Here is a 20249-nt window from a genome sequence, read left to right as displayed (position 1 = left end):
ACTGCTTAGCAGAAGGTACCCGGAGGAGTCCCTCTCTGTGAGAGCGGATTGGTCGCAGGGATGTGTGGGGTAGAATGCGATCCCGCAGGTAACTAGGTCCAGAGCCATGGAGCGCTTTGAAGATGACAATCATCACCTTGAAATGCACCCGAAAAGCCACAGGCAGCCAGTGCAGCTCACGCAGGAAAGGTGTTACATGGGAGTACCTAGTACTCCCCATAATAACCCGCGCGGCTGCATTCTGAACCAGCTGGAGCCTTTGGGTGCATCTCAAGGGGAGCCCCATGTAGAGAGCATTGCAGTAATCAAGACGGGAAGTCGCCAGGGCATGAGTGACTGTGTGAAGGGCGTCCCGCTCTAGTAGGGGGCGCAATTGGCGCACCAGGCGAACCTGGTGGAACGCCCCCCTAGCCACGGCTGTCACATGATCATCTAGCGACAGCCGGGAATCTAGGAGGACGCCCAAATTGCGTGCCCTATCCACCGGGGGCAGTTGTTCCCCCCCGATGGCCAGAGATGGAGCACATTGGCTAAAGCGGGGCGCCGGTAGCCACAGCCACTCCATCTTGGAAGGGTTGAGCTTGAGTCTGTTGTCACCCATCCAGACCCGCACGGCTTCCAGACACCGGGACATCACCTCGATGGCTTCGTTGGGGTGGTTCGGGGTAGAGATGTATAGCTGAGTGTCATCTGCATACAGATGGCACTCAACCCCGAATCCTCGAATGATCTTGCCCAGCAGTTTCATGTATGTGTTGAACAGGAGAGGTGAGAGGACCGACCCCTGTGGCACTCCACACGTGAGCGGCCTCAGGGTCAACCTCTGCTCCCCCGCCAACACAGATTGCGTCCGACTGGAGAAGAAGGAGGAGAACCACCGCAAAACGGTGCCCCTCACCCCCATCCCCTCCAGCCGACGCAGTAGGATACCATGGTCGATGGTATCAAAAGCCGCTGAGAGATCTAACAGGACTAGGATGGAGGAACAACCCCCATCCTTCACCCTCCAGAGATCATCCACCAATGCGACCAAAGCCGTCTCAGTGCTGTGGCCGGGTCGAAAACCGGACTGGCGCAGGTCTAGATAAGTTCTCTTCTGGTTTGAATTTAAGATGGTCCAGAATCTTGAAATAAGATTTGTATAACTAACTGCAATTTTGGATATGGATATTAAAGTAGAATAAAAGACTAAGATGGCTACGATCATTTTTTCCCACAGCAATTGAAGCAGATAGACTTAAGGTGGAACAGAACTCTGAAATAAGAACTGCATAACTGTATAATTAACAGTAACTTTGGAACTGGACATCATGGAAAACTGGGAATTTGAAGAACTATGTGAAATATATGTATGTATGTATGTATGTATGTATGTATGTATGTATGTGTGTGTGTTACAACCCCTGGTATGCCCAAATATGGGAGGGAGCTCACTACTCCCTCTTTCTGTCATTCGGCTTATCACAGAAAACCATCCAGACAGAAACCCATATTTTTATTTTTAATGTTGCCAAATACAGCACAAATACAACACACACACACACACATATAAATCAGTAAAATCAAGCCTAGTTGAAATTTTGAATTCAGAGAAGCAGATAGTTATAGAAGAACTCAAAGAAGAAGGGGGCAAGACATCAAAAGGGTAGAAGCGGAAGGAAATAAAAAGCAGATAAAAAACTCCTTTGGTCCTGGCAATGGTGTAGGGAAAATTGTGAAAAGGGGAGGTGCCCTAACAAAAGGGAAAAGAAAGCTACAAACATAAGCGACCTTGGAGGCTGTTAAAGGTATAAGGAAAATTGAAGCAGTAGGTTATCACCCAACAAAGAGGAATATAAGTTATTCTTTTGGTCACCTGGGGAAATTTGAAGCGAGTGGATCTGTCAAAATAAAGAAAAGGGAGAAGACAGGAACAGAGAAGTGGGACAAGAGACTCATCAGGAAAAAAACAGATAATTAGAAACTATTATATGGGAGAATATAAAGATAAGGGCTTTATTCCTAAATATGATAATAAAATGGAGTTGCTAACTGGTTGAACAAGATAATGGAAAGATAGCTAAATAAAAGTTAAAATATATGGAATATGGATAAATATGAAACTGATATGGGGAGCTTGTAAAGCAGAATTTTGTGATTTACCTATTTGACATGATAATTAAATTGAGTGAATATGACAATAGAAGGACAACTAAGCATGGGTCAAAATCTATGAAACATGGACATATATAGAACCTTTAAGATAATGAACAAAGTGAGATGTTACCGCATGTTACTTTATATAATACATTAAGGGAAGTGTAATGAACACTGAACAGTGAAGATTGTCATCTAGAGGTAACTAAGGGTAATCTAATCCAAGGTATAAAAAAATGGAGAGGGAACATGAAATATACCTACAATGGGAAACTATTGTAATAAAAAGACAGAATCACAAACTGGGGGCATGAAAGGATGTACAACTATATAAAGATAATGATGAGAATAGCTGGGAAATGTAACCAGGTCTACAGCTCAACCAAAATTTGGTTGGGATTTTTTTAAAAAAAGCACAAGGACTATATATGTATGCTTTTCTGTTATACCACTTTTTTTTCCTACTAAAAAGGAGGAGAAAAATTCAATATGCATATTGAAAAATAATTATAAATATCATCAACATAAAAAGGAGCTTGTTCAGAAGCTGAAATACACCAAGTAAATGAGATGAAGACTTGGAAGCAGGGGAGAAAGGGAAAGGAAGAAGAGAGGGATAGGAGAGAAGGTAAGGGGGGAAGAGGAGGAGAGAAATGAGGAGTGGAAAGGGGAGGGAGGAGAAGGAGAGAAGAAGGGGAAGTAGAGAAGAGAAGGACGACAGAGGGAAGAAAGGAGGTAGGGAGGGGGAGGAGAGAGGGAGAAGAAAGTGATGGACAAGGTACAAATATGGTGTATGGAGAGCAGAAGAGCTAATAATTGGTTTTTGGGAGTTGTTGGTAAGATGAATTGATGTAAACATTTAATAATACAATATGATGTTGGTTATATAATAGTATACATGTGATTATATGTTATGAAAATGGAAAAATAAAAAACTTTAATCAAAAAAAATGAGGACCCAGATTGTTGGGGGCAATAGACTGACTCTGTAAGCCACTTAGAGTGAGCTGTAAAGCACCGTGAAGCGGTATATAAGTCTAAGTGCTAGTACTATTGCTATATTGGTGTCCCTAAATAGAAAAGGTGACCCCTGCAGATTTAAAAACAATGTGATTTTGATGGCCACATAATTGCTTTTTTCAAGAGAAAAAAGAAAAAATATATATAAATCTGCAGTCCACAAACTGGCCTACATGATTTCATGTTGGGATTTTCTGTTCTACTTCCAGATAGTTCAGTGATTGCGCAGCCCATGTTTGTCTTCAAGAAGGAACGACCTTGCAAGGTAAGAGCTGAAACTCCTCCCATCCTTCTTGCATTGGTTTAAGATAATTTACCCGGTGTACATGGATCCACGTGGCGGGCGAAGTGGGTTTGCCAATTTATTTGAATGTCTGTGTGAACTTCAAAGCCAAATTGTGCTGATTTCAACTGTTGCTGCTTCTCAGTTGCCACACAGACTGGAGGGAAGGGGAGCCACCTGTGGAATGCTGGTTCCAGACAGCAGACAACAACAAGAATCCAAGTTATGTGGGAACTAAGGTCGTTCAGCCATCTGGGTTACTAAGGCTAAAGGTTTTACTGTTGCTAAAACAATATTGGGACTGCTAATTGGACAATGTGACACAAACTAATGAGGGGAGGAGAAATTGATTCTTTAACTATGCGAAAACCACGCGGATTAATTAGAGTTGGTTTTGCTTCGATTCGTGCTGGTATCCAATAAAGTTTAGTAGAAAGAGACAACCAGCTAAATATGAGCCAGCAGTGTGCAGCGGCAACCAAAAAAGCCAATGCAATCCTAAATTGCATTAGCAGAGGGATTCAATCAAGATCACGTGAAGTAGTAATACCAGTCTACAAAGCCTTAGTAAGACCACACCTAGAATAGCTGATTTGATTGCTCTTTCTCCTTTAATTGAATTCAGAATAATGTCTGAATTGAGCTACTTCCAGTTCACATCAACCTCTCAGGTTTCTCATAGTGCAGCCAGAAAGACGTTTTCACTGAATGCCTGGTATGAATGGAATACACATATTCATAATTACCATTTTGTAAATTAACAATAAGATTAATGAACTTTGTTGTGGGTATGGTGAACTGTTGTTCTTTTTGGCTCAAGAAGAGAAGAGATGGTTTCATCCAAAAATGGTGGCATTGTTTTCCGCAGGAAGTACCGTCTAGATGTATAGGAATTCAACTTCCAGTCTAGCCTTACTAACTAGGAATTAAGGGAGTTGAAGCCTATGTAGCAATAGCACTTAGACTTATATACTGCTTCACAGGGCTTTACAGCCCTTTCTAAGCGGTTTACAGAGTCAGCATATTTATTTATTTATTTATTCTTCGCATTTCTAAACCGCCCCCTCTCCCAAAAAGGGACTCGGGGCGGTGTACAGTTCACACAACACATAACAGGTAATAAATACAATATAAATATAAATATACATATACACATGGAGGAGGTTAAAAAATTAAAAGAACTGTATAGAAGAATAAAATATGGCTCTAAGAGCCCTAAAATCAATTAAATTTAAAATACTACCCTTAAAATAACCAGTTGAGAGTATATATTGCCCCCAACAATCTGGCCCCTCATTTCACTGACTTCAGAAGGATGGAAGGCTAAGTCAACCTTGAGCCTGGTGAGATTTGAACTGCCAAATTGCAGTCAGCCGGCAGTCAGCAGATGTAGCCTGCAGTACTGCACTCTAACCACTGTGGCACTGTGGCTCATATATCTAAGGAACAGGGGAATCTGGCATAATCTCCACTGTATTTTCAAAAACGTTGATTGATATGGACAGTCACATAGAATATAAACAGTCAACAACCACACTGTGCAAAGGCTCAACGATGGCTTGGCTTCAAGACTACCAAGTGTTGTGCAAAGACTTCATGGAAAAGCAGGAAAAAAAAACCTATGGATTTGAGCCACTAAAAAAGGCACTTGCAACTTTATGCTGAGAGCCACCAACTAATTCCTTTCTTTGGCTTCCCCCCAGGTTTTTTTTTTTTTTGGCAATAATTAAACTTACATAAACAAATTGTTTCTTGCCTAGGAAACTGGTTTAGTTGTGCTGGGTCAAGATATCAGTGACAGGCTTGGCAAAAGGAGCTTGACAGTCTGAATGTCCATCCTAGCTATTTTAATTTTAATTTTAAACTTGACATCTACAACTTTTCATTCACAGTTTAACCAACCATTCTTTTTGTTTCTGCAGAGGCCTGCAGAAGATCCAGTGCACAAGACTGAAAACGGTAATTGTGTTTTTTGTTTAGAAATCTTTCTAGGCCAGTGATTGCTAACCTTTTTCGGTTGGAGTGCCCAAAGCAAGCAAACAGCCCCAAAGTCCCAAAATGCAGTGTGCGCACCCCCCACGCACATGGTCTGCCACCCATGCATGCTTGCGCGACCCACACACATGACCCACCCCCTGCGCATGCGCGCACAATCTCCTGCGAGTGCCCCCCCAATTCATGCATGCACAACCCCACTTGCATGCGCCCCACCCCCCACGCATGCGTGGCAGAGACCTGAAGACCAGCTGGCTGGCGGGAGGTGCACACGCATGCACGGCAGAGCTGAACTGGGGCGATGGCTCGTATGCCATCAGAGAGGTCAGTTCTAAGCAAACTTCCAGTGCTGCTTATCATGGGTTGTGTTTTTCTGCCTTTAGTTCCCAGCGGATCCAGAAAACGTGCAAGAACCTCGTATTTTTCTTTTCAGTCCTCTGACTCGGAGTCCTATAGAGGTAAGGCTTCTCTCTTAACCATTTGTTTTATGTTCAATTTACGTTAGCAAGTGCAGCTTTCCAAAATTTGGCTTGAAATGTTGCATCCTGGACTTAAGTGCTGAATATCATGCTTTCACCTCTAACCATTTCAAATAAATGATAGCAGAATGACAGTAAGGGGAAATGATATGTATAACAAAACACTGAAACTCATCTTGCTTGTTAGTGAAAATAAATACCACTATAACTACAATACAATACAATACAATAGCAGAGTTGGAAGGGACCTTAGAGGTCTTCTAGTCCAACCCCATGCCTAGGCAGGAAACCCTATACCAGTGATGGCGAATCTTTTTTGGCTGGCGTGCCATAAGTGGGGGGAGCGCAGGGGCATCGTAGGCAGGCGTGCTGCACCCATAATGCAATGCGCGACCCCCTGTGCGCATGCGTGCACTACAGGTGCGACCCCCCCCCCCATTTTTTCATGCCTTTTTCACCCACCCCAGGCTCCAGAGGCTTCCCCGCCCCCCGGAAACCCTCCAGAGGCTTCAGGGACTGTCAAGAGGCTTCCCTGAAGCCTCTGGAGCAGTCAAAACAACCTTCCGAGCAAACAGGAAGTCTGTTCCTGAACTTCCGGTTTGCCCTTAGGGCCGGTTTTTTGCGCTCCGGAGACTTCAGAGAAGCTCGGGGGGGGCTCTTTTCACCCTCCCCAGGCTCCTATAAAGCCTCTGGAGAGGGTGAAAAATGGCTTTAAAAAAGGCTAAACTCAGCTGGCCCCCGTGCGCATGCGCGCTGGCCAGCTGACAGGGCAGTGCCTTGCGTGCCCTGACAAATGGCTCCGCGTGCCACCTGTGGCACGCGTGCCATAGGTTCGCCATCACTGCCCTATACCGTTTCAGACAAATGGCTATCCAACATCTTCTTAAAGACTTCCAGTGTTGGGGCATTCACAACTTCTGGAGGCAAGCTGTTCCACTGATTAATTGTTCTAACTGTCAGGAAATTTCTCCTCAGTTCTAAGTTGCTTCTTTCCTTGATTAGTTTCCACCCATTGCTTCTTGTTCTGCCCTCAGGTGCCTTGGAAAATAGTTTGACTCCCTCTTCTTTGTGGCAACCCCTGAGATATTGGAACACTGCTATCATGTCTCCCCTAGTCCTTCTTTCTCTTAAGCTAAACATATCCAGTTCCTGCAAGGAACTGCATCAGCATTCAACTATAAATAGCTTTCTTAAGATTATGAAATATAAAATGCTACTGGGGGAAAAAACCACTTAATATTTACCTTTCCAGAAATTGTAGGTTCCAAGAAACAAGCAAGAACATCATCCTTTATCACCATTCCATCGTTTCCACCTTCTCAGCCAGGTAAGCTAAAAGTTGATCTAGAAAGTGAATACATAAAATTGATGTGGAAACATATATGTTCTTTCTTCCTTCCTTCCTTCCTTCCTTCTTTTTTTCCATCCCTTTCTTCTCTCTCTCTCTCTCCCTCTCTCTCCCTCCCTCCTCCCCCTCTCTCTTTGAATTTTTCAAATTAGGCTCATTCAGATTAGTTTTGTTCTTGTGCCACTTTATTGTTCTCACACAAAATGGGATATCAGTACTAGACTCCTGCTAAAATACAATAAATTAGTATATCACAAATCCTCTCCGGTTGGCTCCAGCTTCCTTATCCTCTCTTATCCCCATCAGCTTACTGGATCAAAAAATATCTTTTGCAAAGGGCTAGTCTGTATCTTCAGGCTGGTCCCTTTAGTAAATTATCTCTGTAAGAGAGCTTTGATGAGTTTTAGTGAACTGGATGCCATTCTTGCCCCCCAAAAACCCAAAACAGTAAAAGTCTTGGAAAAGCTTGAGAAGATAAAGCTGGGTATATAATGTAACATCTGGGAAAAAAGAACACAAATTTTGTTGAACATTTTGGAAAATGTTTGCTTTGTAGTAAAGAAGAACAATGTATTCATGACTTAGGGCCTATCAGAAGATTGTATTGATGTGAAAGCAACAGAACAAGGTATGGAGAATTATTTAAGTAAAACAATCTTATCCCCCATTTGGTGCATAAAAGCTGGTAGAGAAGGAACTAGAAAAGGTAAAAGATTGAGGAAAATTGGCAAAGCATAGATATCAATCAGTGACTGACACAGCTCTGTCCCTTTTCATTAAGTAGTTTATTTTATTTTATTGTCATTGCACCTTGTACAATGAAATTAAATGCAATCTTCAGTGTACAATGACCTAAGGTTCAGGTTGTGGTTGTTAAGGAATCATGTGCAGTCTTTAAGCACAACATCAGGTGGTAGCTGGTTTCCTCATCAACTTGACTTATTGGAAGCGGGCAGTGAAGATCACAAGTGGTGAGGATGTGACTGTGGGAAGCTGTGACCATTGTAACTGTGTGCCAGTTGCCAAGTGCCCCAATCATGATCTTGTGACTGTGGGGACACTGCAACAGCCACAACTTCAAGAACTGGCCATAAGTCTTCTGGTTGAGCACTGTTGTAACTTCAAATGATTGCTGAACAAGAAGCCATTAAGTGAGGCTCTGTTTTGGGCCCAGTACTCTTCAACATCTTCATCAATGATTTGGATGAGGAAATAAATGGGGAACTCATCAAATTTGTAGATGACACCAAGCTGGCAGGAATAGCCAACACTCCAGAAGACAGGCTTAAGATACTGAAGGATCTTGACAAACTTGAACATTGGGCACTATCTAATAAAATGAAATTCAATGGTGAAAAGTGTAAGGTTCTACATTTGGGCAACAAAAACGAAATGCACAGGTACAGAATAGGTGGTACCTTGCTCAACAGTAGTAACTGGGAAAGGGATCTTGGAGTCCTAGTGGGCAACCATTTAAATATGGGCCAGCAGTGTGCAGCAGCTGCCAAAAAAGCCAACACAGTCCTAGGCTGCATCAACAGAGGGATAGAATCAAGATCACATGAAGTGTTAATACCACTTTATAATGCCTTGGTAAGGCCACACTTGGAATACTGCATTCAGTTTTGGTCACCACGATGTAGAAAAGATGTGGAGATGCTAGAAAGAGTGCAGAGAAGAGCAACAAAGATGATTAGGGGACTGGAGACTAAAACATATGAAGAACGGTTGCAGGAACTGGGTATGTCTAGTTTAATAGAAAGAAGGGGAGACATAAAGCAGTGTTCCAATATCTCAGGGGTTGCCACAAAGAAGAGGGAATCAAACTATTTTCCAAGGCACCTGTGGGCAGAACAAGAAGCAATGAGTGGAAACTAATCAAGGAGAGAAGCAACTTAGAACTGAGGAGAAATTTCCTGACAGTTAGAACAATTAATTAGTGGAACAGCTTGCCTCCAGAAGTTGTGAATGCCCCAACACTGGAAGTCTTTAAGAAGATGTTGGATAGCCATTTGTCTGAAACAGTATAGGGCAGTGATGGCGAACGTTCCACATATATCTTCAATTCCTCTCAGCTTAAAAAGAACGCCTGCACGACATCCTCTCTTTCTCTTCCTATCCCTCCGTTTTCTCCTCCTCCTCCTCCTTCCTACAGGGATAGTAGTGTTGTAGTGTTGAGCTATTGTGCTGTACTGACCACTCTACCTCTTTTGGATGAGTTTGACCTTATAGGTTAGTCCTCGACTTACGACACTTAGTTACTGTTCAAAGTTATGGTGTAACCCAAAAAGGGGATTTACAACCCAGATTTGAAGTTCCAAGATCCCCCTGACCAGTCATGCATTTTAGATGCTTTGGTAATTGGCCTGCATTTATAGCCGTTGGCAGAGCCCCATAGTCACATGACTGTAATTTAAAGCGTTTTTGCCAGAAGCTGGGGTTTACCTTTGCCTCATAATCTGCCCCATAGCCAGCAATGGATTCCCTTAACAATTGGGGCATTAAAACCTGCACAAAAAAGGGGGCATAGAATCATATACGGCCAAATGCTGGCCTAGTTTACTATTATCACGAATAATAATAATAATAATAATAATAATAATAATAATAATAATAATAATAATAAATTTTTATTTGTTAGCCGCACCCTCTCCTAAAGGACTCGGGGCGGCGTACAATAAAAGCACATAAAATATACAAATGAACAATACATATACAGATAAAAATAAACACATACACGTACGTACACATATACATGGAGGAGGTAGCAAATATATAAAATAGAATTTAAAATTGACAATTTAAAACACCCTCAATTAAATTACAAGATTTAAAAAACCCGTCAGGAGCGATAAGGTAAAACTATGGTTGAGCCAGGCCAGCTAATTGGAAGAGGTGGGTCTTGAGCTTTGCACGGAAAGAGCGGAGGTCAGAGGTAGTCCTGATATCAGGGGGGAGGTCATTCCACAGGGCTGGGCCCGCCACAGAGAAGGCTCTGCTCCTAGGCGTCGCCCCCCGACATTGTTTGGTCGACGGCACCTGGAGAAGTCCCTCTCTGTGCGAGCGAATTGGTCGTAGGGATGTATGGGGCAGGATGCGATCCCGCAGGTAACTAGGTCCTGTGCCATGGAGCGCTTTAAAGATTGGTTTTATGACCAAAACCGTGGGCTCAATTGCAGTCATAGACTGTTCTGACCCAGCCTTAGCAGAACCAAGAAACAGACCTCTTGTTCTGAAAAAAAAAAACCTCTTTATTTAACTGCTGGTGAATTCACACACAAAAAAGTCCAGGCAATAATTCTTCTAAGGGTTAATTGCAATAACAGACCTTATCAGTCCTTGGATAATTCCAGTCGGGAAGCTGTAAATTAATTCCTGGCAAGAAGTCTTTGAGGCACAAACCGCAAAAAGTAAAGAAATACCAACTGTTGTCTCCTACAACCACCCCTCCCCTTTTGCTTCTATTTATTCCCCAGCTAGGGAGGGGCCATTCAGCATCCACATGTGCCTTTCTTCCCGAGTCTGCCTCTGTTCCTCAGTTGCTCTCCTCTCCTGAAAGCTCTGTGCATTCATGGATCTGGAACAAGCCCTAGCTGTTCTTCTTCCCCACTTATCTTCGACTCCGAAGGCAGTTGAGAAACGTTGGACGGCCCTGGCTCTATCTCTGCTTCCGATGCAGAGCATCCATCAGAGCCTTCCCCAGACTCCAGGACTGGCCCAAGTTCCTCCTTTACCTCCTCATTGTCTGAGTCTGCTGCCAGCTCTGCTGGCAGTTAGCGGGCCACAACATAGGCTTACTACACAACAGATGTATAAAAGGCTTGAGATGCAATGATGTTGCTTTTATCAGGAGGAACATTTTGTTTCTATGCTGCAACATGCTGCTGTCAGTCAGTCTTCTACAGAGGAATAACCAGCTCTTGATCTGTCGTAAACCATCAGAAGAAAGAGATATAAGGTTTCAACCTTGTGACTGTTCTGGGTATGATCTGAATCCGTGGTTTTCTATTCCAACTATAGCTTTTCCGATATCTGCCATAAAACTAGCTTATCAAGAACCGTGGCCTTGCGTGCGAACCTTATAGACTGCGTGGCAGGCAGTTGATTCTGATACATGATGCGTGAAAGTTCAGTGCTTCAGCATCCATGTGGATATGTGTCATAAGACTTGATTTAAGCAGGTATATCATTTCTGTTCTACATATTTACACCTTCAAAGAGGAAAGATTTAAAATGGTGCAGGGAAAATGAGAACTCTAAAATATTTGCTAAACCTGAGGGAAATCAGGCTGTGGTCCTTGAGGGAGGAATAATAGAGATATCCAAGCACTATAGCAATCACAAAATTCTATTTTTCACTCGGAAGAGCAACTTTTTAAGAAACCCAAGTATAAGAAGATTGTCGTCAGGAAAGAATAGCATGAATTAAAATGATTTTTCCATTCTATTTTTCAAGATCTTCCAACAAGCGACAACAGACAAAGAGAGGTTTTACGCCCTGCCAAACTGCAGCCGCCACAAGCGACTACATACAAAACAGAGAAGAAAAGAATTGATGAAAATTGTCTAGAGGAGAATCGTGAAACAGATAATCAGGTAAAATATAATGCACCATCAAGAGTACGTGTTCTTATTGTTGCAGCCATAAAGTTCCGTTCATGTAAGAAAGTTTTGAAATATCCCAAAGGTGCTTTTGAACAAGCAACTGGACTTGGGTTTTTCCTTGAAAAAGTTTTCTTCTCATCCAAGAACTAAAGCTTCTCATCCAAGAACTAAAGCAAAACATTTTCTAGGGAAAATAAAACAAGAAAAACACCGTTTCAAAGCTTTCTTTAGGCAAATATGTTAGGCAAATCCAATAAAATTGTTTTTTGGGGGGAAAATAGTTCCCATGAAGAGGGCAAGTTTGGGTACTTACAATACAGGTTCCTTACTTCTGGAAGCTAATGCTGTAGTGGGTAGAATAAAACAGATGGGGAGGTTATCACAATCTATGTATTTTAGAGTACATGTGAAATAAATTTGATTTAATGAATTGTTTTTAGATGTCTGAAGATACCTATGCATGGATTGATATCTCCAAAAAACTTCCTCATCCATTACAGATTTCAAGCTCTAGCACAACACAGTAAGTTAATTGAAATCTATTTAAATGATGATTGAAAGAAAGAAATATTCATTCAATTGGTCAACCTTTTCAATTATTCTGAATTATAATTTGGAATTGCCGCTTTACAGCCTGGAAAAGTGGAGCATACTTTCAGATTTTGAAGTAGAGATAAGGAAATTTCAGAAGGATGCCACCATAAAGAACAAAGGTCAAGTCTTGGATAGTTGATAGAATTATTATAGAGAGAATTTCATGAGCTTTTTTCACGAGGAAGGAAGGGAGGGAAGGAGGGAGGGAGGGAAGGAAGGAAGGAAGGAAGGAAGGAAGGAAGGAAGGAAGGAAGGAAGGAAGGAAGGAAGGAAAGCTCTTATCAAAGTTAGGTCATAACAGTAACATAATAGTTACGAGGTAAACGATAGACTAAACTGGTCTTACTCTAAGTAAATATGGCAGCTCAGGGTTACAAAATAGAATGCGCAGGTTGAAATGGAGTAAAAAATAACCCTGGGAGAAACAGTGGCCTATGTTTCTGACCGTCTATTTGTCTGTCTCTGCCTCTCATCTATCGTCATTGTTCATAATATTTTTAAAGCCATTTAGAGCCTTATTTGGTTTAGAGCAGTGTACTGCTTGTAATTAAGTGCTTGTTGTAATTAAGTAAGTAAACAAATACATATTCCTTTTTTTTATTCAAGCAATCGATTAGCCAAAGACAGAACTGTCTCAGAAAATGAGCATTCTAACTTCGTATTTGGAGAAAATATAGTAGAAAGAGTTTTGGTAAGTATTAATGAATGCTTTAATACTAATGAATTTATTAATGAATTTAAGTTTGAAGGGTATAGTCATTTGCATTTCCCATTGTTAAATCTGAATCTAGATGATCAGGAAATAATAGTTAAAGAGATATCTTTCTCATTTCAGCCATTTCAGACATATATCTCATATTTGCAATACTCTTAGTGACAATAAATTATCAGTTTAAAACTGTATATACATTTACCTCTCTCCTAAGCTACAAAAAAATCATGTTATTCTAGTATACTATCTAAACAGCCCTTGATCCAATAATAAAATTTATATTTATTTCAAAAAATTCTGAATAATCATTTCGGCTGCACCAATCAGCAGGTACTAGCCCAATCCCAACTATTAAATATTTCACCTATTTTCTGCACATCTGTTGCTATTAAATAAATCATCTCTTCAGCATTGTTTGGAGTTGAAATGTTCTGTGGCTGCTTGCAAGATTCCCAAGAGTGGGCATTTCACCTGGGGAATCTTTAGTGATACCAATAGAGGAGAATGTTTGTAGCTCAGGGTTGAAATATCCTTGGTGCTCTCTAAACCTGGTTGTTTTCTCACAGACGTTTCATTACCCAAACTAGGTAACATCATCAGTGCACAATGCAGTGATGATCTTATCCAGTTTGGTAATGAAACATCTGAGAAAATAATCAACCTCCCAGAGAGCACCAAGGACCCCTCAATCCTTAGTGAAGCAGGGTGTTTTTTTTTAAATCATAGTAATAATGTTTATTTGTAATGTTTATTTTAAGGATTGGCAAAGCCTAGCATCCATCCAACTACATTCAGCTACGAGAAAAAGTCAAAGAGCATTCTATACAACTAAATAAGGGGGGGGGGCAGAATAAGGTGCCTTCAGATTAGCAATTTAAAAGAAAAAACGAAGGGGTGGAAAGGGGCACAGGACACTTCCTTAACTTTTCATCTACACTCTATTGCCCCCTTGTGGCTAGTAGGTGCTGAAAAGTCAGCACGACTGAATTAGTGTTTCCAACAAACAGATCTGCAGGAAATGGGAATGACACCATTCATCCATTGGGTAATTCTGTAACTGGAAAGTGTTCACATTACAAATTCAGGATCATCTAATACAACATGGTTAAAATGCTTTTATTCTCAACATCTTAAAAATACATTAGTGGATGTGCACATTTCTAGATACCATGTAAGCATGCGAATAACTGAAAATAGCAAAAGTGCATCCAGAGGGCTGATAAATGTGTTCCTTAATGGATTCTTCCAATTAAACGAGACTTTATGGATCTAGGAATAATCCATGTACCTTCCCCTTACCCAATTTGCCACAAAGATCCTGTGCTGTAAGAAATTCGTGTTGCTTTTGGCCCGAGGATTTTAGACCATAGTATTGAACAAATCAGGAACATTAACTAGGATCTTGGCAGAGGTGGGCGGCACATAATGTAACAACCAGTTTGCCCAGCACAGAAAATGCGAGCGTGTACACCTTCCGTGCATGCACGGAGCTTCAAAAACACGGGGACTATATAGGACGGGAGAGTGGGCGGGCTCTGTCGCTGGTCCGAACCACCGTTTCACCCGAATCGGTCGCAACCCACCTCTGGATCTCGGTATATGTAGTCAAGAACATCCATCTAAACAGGGCTAATTATGACAACTTTTGTTTTTATCCCAGATAGTTAGCTTAAAAGTTAACAGGATTTTGGTAATTTTAGTCCTCAATCTGTATCGAAGCCGTATGCGTTACCTATTTAATGTACAAACATTGATATTAGATATGTTTTATTCTAAGAAGCAAAATAAATAATAAATTTAGAGTCAAAGGGCACCAGAATCTATTTACTGGGGGATAAAATCTGGATCAAACTTAATTTTTGAAAGACAATTTCCGCTTGACTGCAAGATATTTGTAAAAAAAAAAAAAATCAATCACATTAACTTGCTTTATCAAAGACAGGATAGGAATGTTCCCATCTCTCACTACTGCATGAGAGCAGTGGTGGGATTCAAATTTTTTTACTACCAGTTCTGTGGGCGTGGCTTTGTGGGCGTGACAGGGGAAGGATACTGCAAAATCCCCATTCCCTCCCCACCCCACTAACCTGATTTCCAGCTCCATTCTCCTGTTCAGGGCAACAAAAGAAGATCAGCTGGGAGGCAGCGGGGGCGGGGCCAGCCTATTTGCCGGTTCTCCGAACTATTCAAAATTTCCACTGCTGGTTCTTCAGAACCTGTCAGAACTGTCTGAATACCACTTCTGTATTAGAGACCATGGGATTGCCACTTACTGCCTTAGTTCATGCAACAGACTGAACCTTAAGAACAGATTAAACAAACCACAGTCATGTATTCACATAACATGCTATTCCAAAACAAATAAATTCTATTGTAGACTAATAATGATGTCCTCCTGCACATTATTTAACACAATGTCTGAGTTCCCTCACATTCTGAACCACAAATTACCCAATGCTATTTTAGCCTAGCCTAGCTTAGCCTATGCCACTGGGTACATTTTCAATGCCTTTCACGCGTTTAAAAGTCCGCGCACAATATTTTTGTTATCTTTCCAGACCTAATTGTATTAATTCAAATCGGATCTTTCTCCAATTTTTCTAGACGCCTGAGAAATCCCCAGAACTGCAGTCCAAGGATATCAGTGAAAAGGAGCCCATCTGTGCCCCAGATTTCCATACCATTCCCCCATGGGCAAGTAGGTTCTGTTTCTTAGAAAACAATGGCATAAAATTGATGTTGCACTTTCATGACGTTGTGTATGTGGTTATTGGATTAAGCCCTGAAAATTGGGCCTTCCTCAACCAGAACAAGTTGACAGCTCCATAATCCCCTGCAAAAACGCATCTCCCTCTCTCCCACATGGTGATGGGAGTTACATCTACAAGAGTCCAGAATGGGGATGACCGATTTAAGGCAAAGCCAGACTCAGAAAGCAACATGTCATATAACACATCAGACTACTTTGTCTTTCTAGCCTGATGTATTCCTCTCCAATTTATTTACTTTTCACATTTCTGAACCACCCATCCCACTCAAAGTGTATTTTGTAATTTATTTCCCACCCAGAGATGTTCACAGGTTATATCAAAAAAAGATAAAATTCTGTCTGCAACTTTGTGATCATGTTCTGGAGGCACAACCTGTACAAAAAATGTAGGTGAAACTTCATAGACTCACAAGGCTAAAAGGGACCTTGGAGGTCTTCCAGTTCAACCCTATGTCCAAGGCAGAAGTCCTCATAAACCTCTCAGACAGGGATATCCAACCTATGTATATACCAGAGGTGGTATTCAGCAGGTTCTGACCAGTTCTGGAGAACCAGTAGCAGAAATTTTGAGTAGTTTGGAGAACCAGTAAACACCACCTCTGACTGGCCATTCCCCCATCTATTCTTTGCCTCCCTAGTTCCAGCTGATCAGGAGGAAATGGGGATTTTACAGTATCCTTTCCCTGGAGTGGGGAAAGAATGGAGATTTTACAGCATCCTTCCCCTGGAGTGGGGTGGGAATGGATATTTTACAGTATCCCATGCCACACCCACCAAGCCATGCCCACAAGTCAAGCCACGCCCACCAAGCCACGCCCTCAGAAACAGTGGTAAAATATTTTGAATCACACCACTGATACATACATATATACACACACAACACAGTTAATCCATTCAATCTCACTAGCTTCATTGCCACAGAAGGGTCTAATTCCATGTTAATAATAGCTAATTTTGAACTGAAGTCAGTTTGGAAATAATGTATTTAATATCTTCAAAATTCATTCCTGTTGTAAGACCTTCCTCCCGTAGCAATTTCATCATTTTCTCTTCCTTACTTTCTTGTAAAATAGCGCCTCATTTTGCTAAGGGTTCGACGCTAGCAGAATCAGCTGCAGCTTACCTATCTAGCAAAACAGCCCAAAGATATTTATTGGAGGAAATAGAAATTACAACAGGTGAAGAAGAGGAACACAACGTATTGCAGGTATATTTCAAACAGTTGTTGATGTCTCGATTTAACACAGTGGCTTTATGGTTTTTTGTAACAGTATGTCAATGGGAATTAGGCATGCTGCTGAATTATTATTATTTTTTATTGAAGCCAGTTACTGAATGAGGAATATAATCTCATGTTAGTGTCAGTAATTTATTTTAGTTCATTTGGTAACCACAGGTAATCCTCAACTTACAAATACTGTAGTTGCTTATTGGTTATTCAGAGTTATTCACGGTTGCAACAGACGCAAAAAAAGTTATTTACATCCTGTCTTCAAGCCTATGACTGCTATACCATCCCCATAGTGACACGATTGTATTCCGGACATTTAGCAATTGGTTTGCGTTTATGATTGATTGGAGCATCTCTCAGTCACATGATCATATTTTGCAATTTTTTTGGCCGTTTTCTGGCAAAAACGAGCAAACAGCACCCATTGGTTAAGCTAGTCTCAGATTTATGATCATGCAGTGTGCTTACTGAATTGCTTGATGACTGTTTTAAGAACCGTTGTAAAATTGAGTCTAGTAACATGGTGGTTCAACTTACAAACGCGATGTCTTACGTTCAAAATCCGGGGCTCAGTTGTAAGTTGAGGTCTACCAATAGTTAATATGCAACGTATCTGTCATCTGTCCCAAAGGTGCTTTTTCAAGAGGCAACTGGACTTTCTGGTTTTTCTTTGAAGATGGTTCACTTCTCATCTAAGAAGCTTCTTCAGCTTTGACTGGATAGTGGGGAATGGAAAGATGTATGTTCCTTGCAGACAGGTAGGCTGGTCATTTGCATTCTCCATCATCCAGTCAGAGTTGAAGAAGCTTCTTGGATGAGAAGTGAAACGTCTTCAAAGAAAAACCAGAAAGTCCAATTACCTCTTTAAAAAGCACCTTTGGGACAATCGTGATCTTGATGACTGAGAATCCATAGACATATCTGTTATCTGTTCTTTTTTTTAAACATAGCTTCTTCAAAAGTTATTTAATTGTAATGATCAATTGTCACACTCATCTGAATTCCAGAACAGTTTCTCAGGAGTTATCAAACTAGTCACAAAGAAAATGAAAATGCACCCATGAGCACTAAAAAGCATGAAAGCCATGCCATCTCATGTAGGGTCCTAAATTACACAAGACCAATATTATCTTCACATGTTTCTGTCTTGTACATGTGCTGTTGTTTCAGAAAAATGAGGTGGAAATAAAAGCAATTACTTCAATGTTGGGCAAGATAATGTTCAGGAAACGTATTTTCATTATCCCTTTGTAGTTGTCTAAATCATAAAACTAATCCAGTTGTCTACAAGTGCAGCAGTTAGAACTTCCCAGCTTGGAAGCTTTTGTCAAAGAGCAAATATTATGTTGACCAATTGTCTGAGACAGCAGGAAAGGGGCTGCCCCCTCAAACTTTTGACAGCAGAAAGACAGAGTTACTGATTTTTACCAGACTGATTCTGGTTACATGCATAAGCCCTTAGCTGAATCTGCATATCAGCTTCAATCTGGATATAATTTATCATTCAGCTATGGATCTGCACAGTGAAATCTGCTTTTTCACACACTGGATTAGAATAATCAGTCATGCTTGCTAAGTAAACACACTCTTAGAAAAGAAATGCTTTTTTAAAAAATGAAAATTACTTTGCAGCAGGATTTTTCTAGTATTGCCATAAGAACAAGGAGATAAGAATTTTGCAAGTTCGCTAATAATCATTTTCCTCTAAGAAGAGATTATTTATTTCAATTTCTGATAAGAAATGCTGGTGTTCCCTTCTTTTTAAATGTCTAAGTAATTAACGCACAGTATTCAGTTAAGATCATTTAGTTGTCATTTTCATTCTTTTAATTGATAGCAACTATAGAAATAGCTTAGAAGCCGTTTGACCATTATTATTAAACATTTTCTGTCATAGAAATAATGATAATGATGATCATTTCTTCTGTCTTAGATCAACTGCAGGCTTTTTTTATTTAATAAATCCCTGTTATGCTGGACTGAAAAGGGAAGTGGCTGTTTGAGACTCAATGATACCTCCAGCAATCAGCATGAAATGCTTCAGTCAAGACTGGGTAAAAATTAATTTTGCAGTTCTGTATATAAACATAAGGTCTGTCGCTTCTCAGCCTTTTGGCTAAGATCAAGTGTAATGTAAGGTCTTCTTGATTCCTAGGAATCATAGGGACACAACTGTATAATTTTTTTCTTTAGGATTTGCTTTGGCTTCTCAGTCTATCTTACAGTTTGGTATTCCCTGGTGGTCTCTCATGTACAAATAAACTCGTTTATTAAAAGGATATGCACATACAATCCACTTGCAATCCATTTGCAAAAACATATCACCAAAAGATTAAATATTTTAATCTTGATTTAAACATTTTAGCAGGGCTTTCACATGAAAAAGATTTGACAATTAATCACAGCAGTTTTAATTGCTCCGTTTGTCTAGGATTAAATCATCGTTCTGAAGAAGAGTACGAAGACTAAAAAGTCAAGATTGTCCACATCAAACAGTAGCCTTTTGGAAGTCCTAAGCTGGGTATTAGAGAACCCTTCCTAGGGAGGTTTTTAACAAGAAATTGGACAACCATTTGCCTAAAATGGTACATAGGGTTTCCTGCTTGAGCAGAGGGTTGGACTAGAAGACTTCCAAAGTCCTTTCCAATCCTGTTATTCTGTTCTGTTGTTCTATTATTATTAGTTTTTCATCTCTTAATCCTTCTCCCCATAGTTAAACCCATTTGGCTTGGATCTGGATTGTTATATTTTGCAGGTTTATTCTATAATTAAAATAGTTTGCCAAGTTTGTAGAGCATCACTGGCGAAGTCAAGAAAAAGGAGGGCAAGTGAGCCAATCAATCAAACAGGTATATTTGCCCTCCTTTCAACTTGACAAATAACTGTAAACCACTTAGACTTAGAGAGTGTTGTAAAGCACTATGTAGTGGCACATAAGTGCAATTGCTATTGCTATGCTGCTGTGACTGGTCAATGCAGTTATGTACATATACACTGTACATAAGAAAGAGTAGTTTCTGCAACTACTTTGGAGGCTGCTAAATCCAGATTCATACGGAAAGTCTTATTTTTCTCT

General features: G+C 40.6%; 1 protein-coding gene across 2 annotated transcripts in view; it reads left to right on the top strand.

Moving 5' to 3' along the window:
* The window catches only part of RANBP3L (RAN binding protein 3 like), a 59219-nt gene that overhangs the window by 21018 nt on the left and 17952 nt on the right, over positions 1 to 20249 (top strand). The window contains exons 2-11 of one of the 2 annotated variants that reach the window (XM_081944395.1): positions 3366 to 3421; positions 5362 to 5398; positions 5818 to 5892; positions 7166 to 7240; positions 11718 to 11857; positions 12307 to 12389; positions 13067 to 13151; positions 15777 to 15870; positions 17016 to 17149; positions 19107 to 19227. In XM_081944395.1, the coding sequence (XP_081800521.1) occupies positions 3366 to 3421; positions 5362 to 5398; positions 5818 to 5892; positions 7166 to 7240; positions 11718 to 11857; positions 12307 to 12389; positions 13067 to 13151; positions 15777 to 15870; positions 17016 to 17149; positions 19107 to 19227 (900 nt within the window). The remainder of the gene's footprint in view (positions 1 to 3365; positions 3422 to 5361; positions 5399 to 5817; positions 5893 to 7165; positions 7241 to 11717; positions 11858 to 12306; positions 12390 to 13066; positions 13152 to 15776; positions 15871 to 17015; positions 17150 to 19106; positions 19228 to 20249) is intronic. The other variant, XM_081944396.1, reaches the window with a different exon arrangement.

The sequence above is a fragment of the Natrix helvetica genome (assembly GCF_964273705.1).
Source record: "Natrix helvetica genome assembly, chromosome: 2".
NCBI classification, from domain to species: domain Eukaryota; kingdom Metazoa; phylum Chordata; class Lepidosauria; order Squamata; family Natricidae; genus Natrix; species Natrix helvetica.
This window is presented reverse-complemented; position numbering and strand designations above follow the sequence as displayed.